The following is a 13,140-nucleotide window of genomic DNA, read 5'->3' on the forward strand; positions in this document are numbered from 1 at the left end:
GAAAGGGCTGTCAGGTCGAAATTGAAGTTTTGGTCAACAACCAAGACATTTTTCAGTGAACAGCTTGGTCAAGAACTTAGAACTGAATTATTTGAGATGGGAGATGTTGGAGAACCAATGTTTGACTGTATACAAATGGTATATTCTCCTGTCCCCAGTCCCCCTGGGCAATGATGAGCTGGCGAAACTTTGCACCACAACACTTACACAGAAGTGGGGACAGACCGATGGGAGCAGGCGCTGACTGGTCCCAGCAGCAATTTTCTTTTCCAATATATCTTGCCCATACATGCTTGTATCATTGTTGTTATTAGTTGTGACTTTCTATGCCTCACTGGACTGTAAACTTCATTCAGGGCGTAGCCCATGACTTATTTTTGTAACCCAGCCTCTTCTCACTATCTACCACTATGCTTTGTACATTGAACAAATGTCATGTAAAAATAAAGGATGGATACACAGAAGATTGAACCTGAGAAGAGACCAGGCGCTCAGGTGGATTCTTGAGTTACCAAGCAAATTAAGGTAGAGGGAGGGAAGAGTGCCCCCCATCTGCTTCCCCACCCCCCGCCCCCGTTTAAATCTCTCCCTCTATTTTGCTAGCAGTATCTTCCCTCATCAGTGGAACTGGAATGACAACCATCACCTCACACGGTGGTGGCAAAGAATAAATAAGACAGAATGTGTAATATGTTGGGTATGTTGCCAGCACAGACGAAACTCTTTAACAGTAATTCCCTTCCCAAAAGGGCAACAAGGAAGTTCCCCATTGTCCAAAGAGGAGGATCCTCTTAGAAAGACACGAAAAGGAACCCAGTGGCTCCCTCGCTCAGGTAGGCAGCGCTCTGACTACCGGTTGCTAATCCCGGCCACTTCGAGGCTTTCCCGCCTCAAAACTCCGTCACCCGACACCAGGGGGCCAGTTTCCTGCCCTTAAACTTCCGTTGGCTTCGTTCAAACAGGCCGCTTTCGTCAGCATCCAATCAGAACGCTCGATCTTCGACCGCCGTCCAATGAGCGCGTGGGACAGGAGGAAAAAGGGCGTGAAGCCCAATCGCAGCGCCATTACACTTGAGGGCAAAGAGGGTAGGAAGCCGTCATGGCGCTCTGGTCAATAAAATCGATAGCTGGAAGCTGCCTGTGTTCCAGGCAAAGGCGGTGCAGTAGCGGCGCCGCCATTTTCGCCGAAGGCATCTTCCGGTGCCTTTCCCCCAAGTTCGGGCAGGAGTTTCCTGAATAACCACGAGAGGCTTCCGTCAGCCCCGCAGGCGGCTGATTCCGATTTCCTCCCGGCCGGCCCTAGGACACTCAGTCCCGGTACCCCGAGGGCTCCCAAGTCCCGGGGTCCGCTAGGGGCCGAGGCCGGGAACGGGAGGTCGTGGCGCCGGCTTCTCTGGCCCAATGGCACCGCCTTCCGCTCCACTCTCCGCTCGGGGACCAGGAGAGGCCGGACCCGGCCGGAGAAGGGGAAGGAAGCCAAGGGCGGTGAAGTTCGCGGACGTGGCCGTGTACTTCTCCCCGGAGGAGTGGGGGTGCCTGCGGCCCGCGCAGAGGGCCCTGTACCGGGACGTGATGCGGGAGAACTACGGCCACCTGGGCGCGCTCGGTGAGGCCCGGTCCAATCCGCTTCCGAAGGGATGGAGGAGCTTGGCTGGGGCGGGGGGGTGGGGGGGGGGGGGAGGGGGGGGCAGAATATCCAGGGTCCTGGACTGCGACCAGGAAGTGTCAGTGGAGGAGAATGGGGGCTTGGCAGGAGATGCCGCCGGGAACATATTTACCCAGTTATTTACGAGCTGGACCTCTACCTGGTTCTCCTTCCCCAGGGTGCGCAGGTCCCAAACCAGCCCTCATCTCCTGGTTGGAACGAAATACCGAAGATTGGGAACCAGCTGCCCTGGATCCACAGGAGTGCCCAAGGGGATTCATGGTCCAAAGAAGTGAGTGAAAAAATGCCCGTGGAGGGCGTGCAGCTTGTGGTGACTCCGTCCAGAGTTACGGTGGCTGTGACCCATGTTGCAGGTCACAGTTTCAGGGTACCATTGATGATGGTGTTGGTTTGGTCCACCACACAAAGATTCACATATCAGCTTGAAGACCAACTACAGTGGAACCTCGGTTCTCGAACTTAATTCATTCCATAAGGCTGTTCGAAAACCGAATCATATTTTTCCATTAGAAATAATGTAAATTGAATTAATTCATTCCAGACTCCCAAATGATTCTGTTTTAGCCTTTCTTATATGTAGTACATGTCTAATGTACTGTTTAATCTATAAATACTTATAGATACTTTAAAAGCAAAAAAAGATGTGAAATTTAAATTTAATAAAAAGGAAATGAAATGTACAGTAAAATGTGAAGATTTAATAATAATAAGCACCAACAAAAACAAAACAAGACATGAAAATATTCACAGCACAATATCCTGAAATTTTAAAAGTGATAAACTGACTCCTACTTTCACAGTCATGACCATACAGTTATCAGCTTGAAAGGGTTGTCAGGTTGAGAAGCAAACTGTTCATGATAGGAAACTTTCCAGAACCGAGGTTTGACTGTGTGTGTAGTTCTCTATTGTGTGAATAGAGAAGTTACTACCCTCCTGCCTCCTTCCCAGGATCCCTGCCCCACCCTCTCTGGAGAGAGAACCTATACCTCTCTGAATTCTGTGTTTTGGCTGAAGGGATTTCATGGAGAACAGCTGCCTGGGGGTGCAGGGGCCTCTTTCTGTCCTCTGGCAGGACCCTGATCAGTGCAAGACAGCACTCTCCTCAGGATCAAGCAAGGCTCTGATTAATGCCATTCAGGTAGAATGGCCCCAGATCCACCTACAGGGGCAGATGGAACTGTCTGAGCTGGAGTTTCTATGTCAGATTCTCTAAGACCAGGGCTATCTTTCTAAGATTCAGATCTGACCATGATATTTCCTTGCTTAAAACATTCAGCCAGGCCCGGCCAGTGTAACTCAGTGGTTGAACTTCAACCCATGAACCAGGAGGTCATGGTTTGATTCTCAGTCAGGGCTCATGCCTGGGTTTTGGGCTTGATCCTCAGTAGGAGGCATGCAGGAGGCAGCCAATTGATGATTTTCTCTAACCATTGATGTTTCTATCTCTCCCTCTGTGCCTCTTTCTGAATCAATAAAAAAAATATTTATGGTAAAAAAAAACAAAAACCATTCAGCCTGTAAATGGTGATGGGAAAAAAAATAAAGGGGAAAAAGAAAACCATTTAGTCCACTCCACCTGGAATGGCTCAGTTGAGTGTTGTCCTGTGCAGGGAAAGGTTGTCAGTTTGATTCCTAGTCAGGGCACATACCCGGATTGAGGGTTTGATCCCTAGGGAATGTAGGGAAGGCAACCTATTGATGTTTCTCACATCGATGTTTTCGCCCCCACCTCACCCCTTCCTCTCTCTAAGCATGTCCTTGGGTGAGTATTAAAAAACACTATTCATTTTTTACCAAGAAGGGTTGTCAAATGGCCATCAGTTATACTAGTCACTTGGGGGACCCTATCCCAGAACTACTTATTTACCTTTATAGATGTCTAGGAATGTGTGTGTTTTTATAGCCCCAATTGATTTGATGTATGTTTAGGTTTGAGAGCCATTGGGTAAAATAGAGTTCACGGTCCTTACAGCAGTGGTTCTAAGAGTGTGGTCCTCAGACCAGTTTGGGCATCACTCCTGATCATGTTACAAATGCAGACCGGCTGAATAAAAAACTGGGATAGAGCCCTGCAGTCTGTTCCAGCAGCCCTCCAATGATTGTGATCACTATACAATCTGAGAACCATTGGCTTAGAGGGCCTATGACCTAGTCTCTGCTAGCCCATACCTTGTTTCCACTTCCTACCTTATACTGACCTCTTCAAAAACTTTTAATTTTTAAAGTCAACTTAATCTCCAAGAAACCTTCCCCAACTTCTCCCAGCTGGCTTAGGGGCTCCTGTAATTCCCTCCATACTTTATTAGTAGTATATCACACTCAGTTGTCTGTGTCACTAACACTCCTTGAAGACAGGGGCCAAGTTATTTGTTTTATAACCTGTAAACACTGTAATAGGCAAGAGTAGTTGCCCAGTATTTGCTAAATTAATTTCTCCTGTGTCCCTGTAGAAACCAGAACCAGAAAGAAGAATGGAGAGAAGGAAGTATTCCCACCTAAGGAGGCACCCCGGAAGGGGAAGAGAGGACGGAAGCCCAGCAAGCCCCGACTGATTCCCAGACAGACATCTGGGGGTCCCATCTGCCCTGACTGTGGTTGTACCTTCCCTGATCACCCGGCTCTAAAAAGCCACAAGTGTGCCCAGAATCTAAAGAAGCCTTACCCTTGCCCAGACTGTGGGCGCCGCTTTTCCTATCCGTCTCTGTTGGTCAGTCACCGGCGGGCGCACTCTGGTGAATGTCCCTATGTTTGTGACCAATGTGGCAAACGTTTCTCCCAGCGCAAGAACCTCTCCCAGCACCAGGTTATCCACACGGGGGAGAAGCCCTACCACTGCCCTGACTGTGGCCGCTGCTTCCGTAGGAGCCGGTCCTTGGCCAACCACCGGACCACGCACACGGGGGAAAAACCCCACCAGTGCCCTAGCTGCGCGCGGCGCTTTGCCTACCCCTCCCTGCTCGCCATCCACCAGCGCACACATACCGGAGAGAAGCCCTACACTTGCCTGGAGTGCAACCGCCGCTTCCGCCAGCGCACGGCTCTGGTCATCCACCAGCGCATCCACACCGGCGAGAAGCCCTACCCATGTCCAGACTGCGAGCGGCGTTTCTCTTCATCCTCTCGCCTGGTGAGCCACCGGCGAGTGCACTCTGGGGAGCGGCCCTATGCGTGTGAGCACTGTGAGGCCCGTTTCTCCCAGCGAAGTACCCTGCTCCAGCACCAGCTCTTGCACACAGGAGAGAAGCCGTACCCCTGCCCAGACTGTGGCCGTGCCTTCCGTCGAAGCGGCTCCCTAGCCATACATCGCAGCACGCACACGGAGGAGAAGCTGCACGCCTGTGATGACTGTGGCCGCCGTTTTGCCTACCCCTCGCTACTGGCCAGTCACAGGCGCGTTCACTCAGGAGAGCGGCCCTATGCTTGCGACCTGTGCTCGAAGCGCTTTGCCCAGTGGAGCCACCTCGCCCAGCACCAGCTCCTGCACACTGGGGAGAAGCCTTTCCCCTGCCTTGAGTGTGGCCGTTGCTTTCGCCAGAGGTGGTCTCTGGCCGTGCACAAGTGTAGCCCCCGCGTCCAAAACTGTAGCCCTCGATCTGCTCTAGAGGGAACCAGTCAAAAGGGCAGTACCCTTTAGAATGGGGAGGACTGTCTGAAGTTCATTTCATTTCACCGGGAGGTCAGAGGAGGGAAGGAGAAGCCCTAGGTCATACGGGGCAGATTCAGAACGAAAACCCAGGTCTCCCGCCACAGACCTGAACTTGAGTATGTTCTACCACCCTGGCTGCCTTACTCTGTCTAGAACAGATAGTCCCATTAGGAGAGGTAACATCATTTGGTTAAAGTTTAACAAGCTAGCCAATCCTAAAAGAATTTGTGTGTGTGACCATCAGGGTAAAATTTCTCCCCTTATACTTCAGGGCCGTCTGCCTTTCTAATTTGCATGTAGGGATCTCCCCTTGCATGCAGTCAGGAGGATCCTATTTAGAGGTGGCAGGATCTTCCCCTACTCTGCCTCTTCGTCCATACCAGGTGTAGCCCCCTTTTTACAACACTCCTGCCAAGTGGTGTTCTACTCTTGCTTTAAACCTCCCTTGACAGGGAGTTCACTACCTCACCAGGCAGGTCCTTTCTGTGTGGGATAGCTGTGATCTTCAGAAGGTGGTTAAGTGCCGTACTCCTTCCCTGTATGCCTTGCCCGGAATATGTTTAATATTTCCTCTACGTGGCAGCCTTTCAGGTTAACAGCATTTGGTCAATCATTCCTTAAAGATCGGGTTTCAGTTCCCACACATGATCTCCAAACATGATCTTCAGTGTTCCTTTTAAAGGGTCATACAAAAATAAGCCAGCACCACAGTGTATACTGTATACCTCCCTGGTCTGGACTTGTTTTAACAGCTCTAGATTGCATTGGATTTGGGAGGAGTGGCAGCCTGTACCTGGGGTTTATTGGGCTGGAGACACCCCAAAACCTCAGGTTCTTTTTTAAACCACATGCTGTGAAGCTAAGTCTCCTACACTCTGTTTGGAAAATTGGTTTCAGTTGGGTCTGGGACGTAAGTTCAGTGAGCGTTGGGACAAGATCGATCTTAAGGAAAAGCAGGGGAGGCATATGGGCCAGCAGCAAGAAGTGAAAGCCGGACCGGCTTGTCCTTTATCTGGAGGGTTTGGATTGGTTCCTTGCAGCCAGTGGTTAGAAGAGCCCAGATTTCACTTCAGCACAGAACCTTCCATGAGTCCTCAGTCAACATTTTTTTCCTAAAATGAGGTGAGGCCATTCAAGGAGGGTAGAAAGTTAGGTGATTGCAAACAAAGCAAGAGTATGTAGTCCATCAAGCTGTGTTCATGCCTGCCCCTCACTTAAGCTCCGGAGGTAGCAATGTGTCTTAATCTTTGAGAAGCCTCCAGGGCACCCACCCAAGTAGGCAGGTGCTCAGTAAAGCGGTACTGAGTTGACTGAACAGGCCTATCACTTGGCTTTGGGTTGCTGCACCAAATTGGAATTTCCAACCCTGACTCGTCTCATTACAACAGCGAGAAGGGAGCATCCTGCCACTTTAGTTCTGATCTCAGCCCCAGAGCCGGGAGCAGCTGGGGAACACAGCTTTTGTAATTGCCTCTGTTCTGGTGTTCAGCAAGTTTCATTGTAACTTTCTCCTTGGATGATGAGCTACCCCAAGGTAGGGGTCGGACCAGATTGGATCTCATTAAAATGTCTTTTGAATGGATTATGTTCCTTGTGGAATTACTGTTTTTTGTTTTTTAAAGATTTGGGGAAGGGTGGAGTTCAGGTGAAATTTTTTTTTTTAATATATCTTATTGGTTTTTTACAGAGAGGAAGGGAGAGGGATAGAGAGTTAGAAACATCGATGAGAGAGAAACATTGATCAGCTGCCTCCTGCACACCCCCCGCTGGGGATGTGCCTGCAACCAAGGTACATGCCCTTGACCGGAATCAAACCCGGGACCCTTCAGTCCGCAGGCAGATGCTCTATCCACTGAGCCAAACCGGTCTCGGCGGAATTACTGTTTATAAAATATAAGTCTAGTTCCTTAACCAAGTAGAAATTTTTACAGTTCTGATGGAGACCTGCCCTACCCTAGCAAAGACCTATTAGATGACTGCCTAGCCCCCCGTTTTAGAAATGGCTCTTTTCCCTACTTTTATCACTAGGCCGACCTATTTCTTTACCTAGGAATTAGTAACTTTCTTTGGACCTGACTAACTCATTAACACTTGGGAGCCATTGGTGGCCAAGTTCCAGTATGTGGTCTCAGAGGGCAGAGATGAGAGCCAACTTCCTGGGTTTCCTAAAGCACTTCAGTCCCAGGGTCCATTTGATGACCAGCTGTATCCTTCCAGTAATTTCCCCCTTCTGCTTCAGGTAGTTCGAGTTTCTTTTACTTGCAACCAAAAGAATTAACTAATGCACAGCCCCGATGTGGGTTAATCTCCCACCTGCCTTTATGCCTATATATGAGCTATGAAGAAAAACTGGTCTCTTCTGATCTCCAGCCTCCACTAACCCTTCAGTATCACTTAAGTCTTCCACCTATCTTGAGCCAGTGAGTACCTTCTTCACTAAGAAAACACAAGGTGTTAAATAGGAACTCCTTCAGCATTCCACTCCCCACCCGGACTCCAAATTTACCAGTGAGACCACGCTTACTCACTTGCTTCCATCCCACCTCAAGAAAGCCTCATGCCCTGGCCAGTGTGGCTCAGTTGGTTGAGTGTAGTCCTATGCACCAAGAGGTCACTGGTTTGATTCCCAGTCAGGGCACATGCCAGGGTTGTGGGTTCAATCCCCAGTAGGGGGCATGCAGGAGGCAGTCAATTGATTCTTTCAAATCGATGTTTCTCCCTCTCTAAAATCAATAAAAACATTAAAAAAGAAATCTCTCACATGCAATGCTCATCAATATAGCTGTGCCTGGATTTCATCAACTGCCCCCTCAGGGACTTTGCTCCATCTATTAATTCTCTTTCTCCTCTTAGTTTTATTATTTTTGAGTCCCTTTCTTTTCTGGAACACATACACCCAAGCCTACAAACATGCTAAAATCTATCTTTAAAAACAATAAAGAACTTTCCCTCTGGCCTCTGGCCCCATCTATTTTCAGCTATATTTCTTGACGCAGTAGTCTGCATTAACTGGATCCATTTTGTTTATTCTTTAGCCTACTGTAATAGCATTAAAGTCACTTTGTTGTACATTTATGATGTCCCATGTACTATGTGAGACACTTGATGTACATTCCCATCTAATTTTTATAAGAACTGCATAAAGTAGGTGTTAGGAGATGCTCCTCCGTGGGTGTCTCATGTTGCTACATATCTTGCTGAATATGCCCAAAATGTCAGGTCCTGCCCTCAAATTCTCAGGCATTAGCCAACTCCAGACCTAAAGCCCCACTGAATTAGGGGAGGCTGGGTCCTATTGATGAAGGACCATGTCAACATTGGCAAAAACATACAGTAGGTCTTCCTAGTCTTCTCCAAATGTACCTGCAATCATTCACCAGGGTGGTTGGGCCCTGGAGAACTGGACATTGGGTCTAAATTGATTCTAATTCTTAGAAATCGGGTGTGCGCAGAAAGGGCTACTCAGCAGACTGAGATTGCTTAAACCCTGCACATTAAAAAAAAAAAAAAAAAAAAGCAGCCCTGGCCAGTTTGGCTCAGTGGATAGAGAGCGTCGGCCTGCAGACTCAAGGGTCTCAGGTTCGATTCCGGTCAGGGGCATGTACCTTGGTTGCGGGCACATCCCCAGTAGGGCGTGTGCAGGAGGCAGCTGATCAATGTTTCTCTCTCTTCGATGTTTCTAACTCTCTATCCCTATCCCTTCCTCTCTGTAAAAAATCAATACAATATATTTTTTTAAAAAATAAAAAAGCTGCTCATCTTTAGGACTGGCATAAATTCTGAGCCCTCCGAATATTTTGTCTAATTAGTGTTTTTGAATGCTGGAGGCCTTAAGCCATGCTGTACCAGTCTGACCAGACAAGTTTATGCTAACAATGTGATTAATGGGGAGTGCCTGTTTTGCTCTGGGAGACTGGGATGTGAGTAGCTGAGATCAGTGGTGTAGGCACTCCCTGCCTATGTGACTGACTCCCAATAAAAATCCTGGACAGCAAGGTCAGGTGAGCTTCTCTGGAAGCAAGCAATTTGTATATATTATCACACATCGTTACTGGGAGAATTAAATGCATCTCTGATCAACGCCACTGGGAGAGGACACCTGGAAGTTTGGGCCTCGTTTCTCGGTACTCTGCCACATGCGCCTTTTCCCTTTGCTGGTTTTAATCTGTATCCTTTTGCTGCGATCAACCAGAACCTTGAGCATAACAAAAACAAACAAAAAGGCAAGGCTGGGGCCACTCTTTACCCAGGCCATTTCTCAGGATTGTGTTCCCGGCAAGCAGCCTTGAGGGAGAGGTAATGTGTCTATCTGGTCAAAGGGTAGCTTACTTACCACTTAGAGATTCCCCAAGCTCATTGTTCCTCCCCTATAATGCAACTCACTGTGTACCTGGCATCCATATGGGCCCCTCCATGTTGCCTCTGTGGAACTTAGGAGGCAAAAAGAACTTCTGCATACATGATGCTTAGGCTGCTTGTTGAGCCATGAATAAGATCTTTTGTCTCTCACATAGGAGGCTCTTGTCTTCTGCCAGCATCCATGGAATAGTTACAGACTAACTTGCTAACGTCTAAGTAGGGTAACCTCAAACTGCACACTTGCTGGTTGGTATTGTTTCCCTATAGAAGAGGTGGAGACTGGGGCTCAGTGATATAGTAATAAATAATTTGCCCAGGATCACATATCTAGTAAATCTGAGGGCTAGGATTCCAAGCCAGGTCTCACTCCAAAGCCAGCTGCTGGACAACTTACTACTCCCCTAAACTGTCCCTTAAGATGACTGGTAAGTTAGTTAACAAATCAGTACTTTAGTTTTTATCTTGATTCCCTCATTTTTCCTATTTAACCTCTCTTGTAACTTAGCTTTCATGCCCCATAGTCTTCTCATCTTCCTGGTACCTCTGGGCTTCCTTCTTGGGTGTACATGTGGGAATTTCTTCCCAGCATTTCTTGAGAATGTATGTTTTCCCAAATCCCAAGAAACTGGAAAATAGCACCAAACAATTAATGTGATACACCACATAAACAAAATGAAGGATAAAAATCACATGACCATATAATTAGAGGCAGAAAAACCTTTTTACAAAATCCAGCACTCCTTTAGGATAACTCTCAGCAAAGTGGGAATAGAGGGAACAGACCTCAACATAATAAAGGCTATAGATGACAAACCCACAGCTAACATCATACTTAATGTGAAAAAACTAAAATCATTTCCCCTAAGATCAGGAACAAGACAGGGATGTCCACTTTCACCAGTCTTATTCAACATAGTACTGGAAGTCCTAGCCACAGCGATCAGACAAGAAGAAGGAATAAAAGGTAATCAAATTGGAAAGGAAGAAGTAAAACTCATTATTTGCAGATGACATGATTTCACCCAAAAAAAACTAGAACTGATAAATAAATTCAGTAAAGTATAGAATACAAAAATAAATATCCAGAAATTGGTTGCATTTTTAAAATATTTTTATTTATTTTTAGAGAGAGAGGAAGTAAGAGGGATAGAGAAATAGAAGAAACATCCATATGGGGTTGAGGGGACAAGAAGAGATAAGCCAAAGAACTTATATACTTATAGGATAATGAAGGCCTGGGGGCAGTATGGGCTGGGAGAAGGGACGTAAAGGAGGGGAAAATGGGAGATATCTGCACTACTATCAACAATGAAAACTATATTAAAAAAAAAAAAAGACACATCGATGAGAGAGACACAATTAGTAGGATTCATCCAGTGTAGGCCTGGCCTTCATCAGCAAGCATGTGAACGAGCTGATATAAGAGAGAAACCAGGTTGATCAATTTGAATTACCACATTAAATTTCTCAGCAAATCTGTGGATCCTCAGTTACTTTGGAAAAATCCCTGACTATGGCTCCCAATTCAGCTTTAGTCCAGGGAACATAAGAAATTAGAGGCTTTAACGTTTGGATCCTCAGAGGGTCTGACTCTAATAGGTTCAGGGGAGGGAGGCGTGGGGAGAGGTTAGGAGAAAAAGGGAAGTCCAGGGAGAGGGACAGAATGAAGAAGCGGAGGGCACAGAGCGGGTGGGGACTGTGCAGTAGGGAGAACCTGGGTACAAGACAGCTGCCACATGCCCAGAGACCAAGAGGGCAGGGGAAGGAAACAAGATGATTCAGAAAGGAAAGAGGAAGATGGTGTTGGAGACAGAGAGGATGGTGAATGGGAAAGAGGCCCCAGAAGCTTTTTTGTTTTCTTTCAATTATTTGGTGGTCTTGGTTAATCTATAAGTGATATTTTGTAAAGTGATGACTTTAGAGTCTTTTTGAGTTTATTGGGGTGACATCTACACTAATAAAAGAGAAAGATGCAAATTGACCATACCTCCACGATGCCCAGCCAATCAAGAGTGAGTATGCAAATCAACCCAACAAAGATGGTGGGTTAATTTGCATATTCAGGCACGGAGCAAAGACTGAAGGCTCCTGCCTGAGCGAAGACTGAAGACTGAAGACTGAAGAGGCTTGGCCTGAGTGGAGAAGCCAAGCCTCGCTGCGGCTGAAGCAGAGAAGCCTAGCCTCGAGGCTTGGCTTCTCCACTGCAGCCGGAGCGAAGGCCTGGGTCCTGGGTGCCGGAGGAAAACCAGAGCTGGCAGCCAGGGGAAGGAAGCCCTATTGCATGAATCTTCGTTCAACGGGCTTCTAGTTGGTTAATAAAATTATATAGGTTTCAGGTATACAATCCTACAATACATCATTTGTATATTGTATTGTGTGTTTACTACCCCAGTGACTTCAGAGTCTTGAATAGGTTTGGAAGTCTTCAGGTACCAATTAAAATAGGCATCCCATTCAGTCTGTTTACTTTTAGAGCCATAATCTAATATAGTTCTGAGAAACACAAGTTTGGGGAGGTCAAAATTCCCTGTAATGGTCACTGGAGTTCTAAATTAATTTTGGTAGTCTATCCATTTAGTTAAAATTATGCATGAGGAGGCACCATAGGTGTGGGTTTTTTGTTGTTGTTTTTGTGTGTGTGTGTGTGTGGCAGATTCTCATTGGCTGGGTTGCTGCTGTGTAAGGAGAAAATCTTTCTTCCTGCTGGTATATGTAAAGCAAGCATGTCAAACTCAAAGGCTAACATGGGCCAAATAAATAAGGTTTAAGTTTATTGGGTCGCAAAAAAACAAAACCTTCAATTTTCATAGAAACATAGTTTTATTTCAATAGAGACATGCTGAATACAAAGGGCTGAAATAAATGAGTAATTGTTAACATAAAATACCGTAATAGAACATTTTAATAAAAATTAATATTTTTTCTTGAACATTAACTTGCCAGACACTTATTACCTGCACAAATTAATAAGCATAATACAAATAAACCTATTTTTCTTGTTCTCCGAAAGCGAAATATTTCCTGTTGCACACACCAAACAATTCAGTCCAAGACTAATGTGGCAATCGGCTGCTAAAATATTCACTGCTAGTATTAGTGGAGAGAAATGGCACGCCTGCGCGTAAGGCATGTAAGGGAAATGAATGCAACACGATTATAGTCATCAGTCATTAGCAAACATTGTGGTTCATCTACCTAATGAAAGAGTAACATGCTAATTGACTGTACCTTCGCTACGCCCACCAGTCAATCAGGAGTGAGTAGGCAAATTAACCCAACAAAGATGGTGGGTTAATTTGCATACGCAGGCACAGAGCGGCTGGGGGCGGGGCGGGACGTTTGCGTTGATGCAGGCCTTTTGTCACCACCATGGCGACGACACAGGCATTCCGCACCACCCCAGCTGCTCCGGGCCTCTGGGCAGTGTGGGAAGGCAGAAAGGCGGCTCCGGCCAGAGCGAAGGTGA

The 13,140-nt window shown here is 46.8% G+C and overlaps 1 protein-coding gene across 1 annotated transcript; it reads left to right on the forward strand.

Annotated features, from left to right (window-relative positions):
- Positions 1-1,066: 1,066 nt before the first annotated feature.
- ZNF689 (zinc finger protein 689) lies at positions 1,067-6,859 on the forward strand. Its single transcript, XM_079781638.1, has 3 exons — positions 1,067-1,606; positions 1,824-1,937; positions 4,120-6,859. Exons 1-3 carry the CDS (start codon positions 1,402-1,404, stop codon positions 5,301-5,303), a joined length of 1,503 nt encoding a protein of 500 aa, XP_079637764.1. The 5' UTR covers positions 1,067-1,401; the 3' UTR covers positions 5,304-6,859.
- The last annotated feature ends 6,281 nt before the right edge of the window (positions 6,860-13,140 follow it).

This window comes from Cnephaeus nilssonii (genome assembly GCF_951640355.1).
Source record: "Cnephaeus nilssonii genome assembly, chromosome: 2".
Lineage (NCBI taxonomy): Eukaryota > Metazoa > Chordata > Mammalia > Chiroptera > Vespertilionidae > Cnephaeus > Cnephaeus nilssonii.

What these genes read in the sequence shown, in the direction of transcription:
- ZNF689 (XM_079781638.1), top strand. Translation starts at nt 1,402, where the DNA reads ATGGCACCGCCTTCCGCTCCACTCTCCGCTCGGGGACCAGGAGAGGCC. An exon ending in CGGCCACCTGGGCGCGCTCG is followed by an intron (nt 1,607 to 1,823) that starts GTGAGGCCCGGT and finishes CTCCTTCCCCAG; the next exon opens with GGTGCGCAGGTCCCAAACCA. An exon ending in GGGATTCATGGTCCAAAGAA is followed by an intron (nt 1,938 to 4,119) that starts GTGAGTGAAAAA and finishes GTGTCCCTGTAG; the next exon opens with AAACCAGAACCAGAAAGAAG.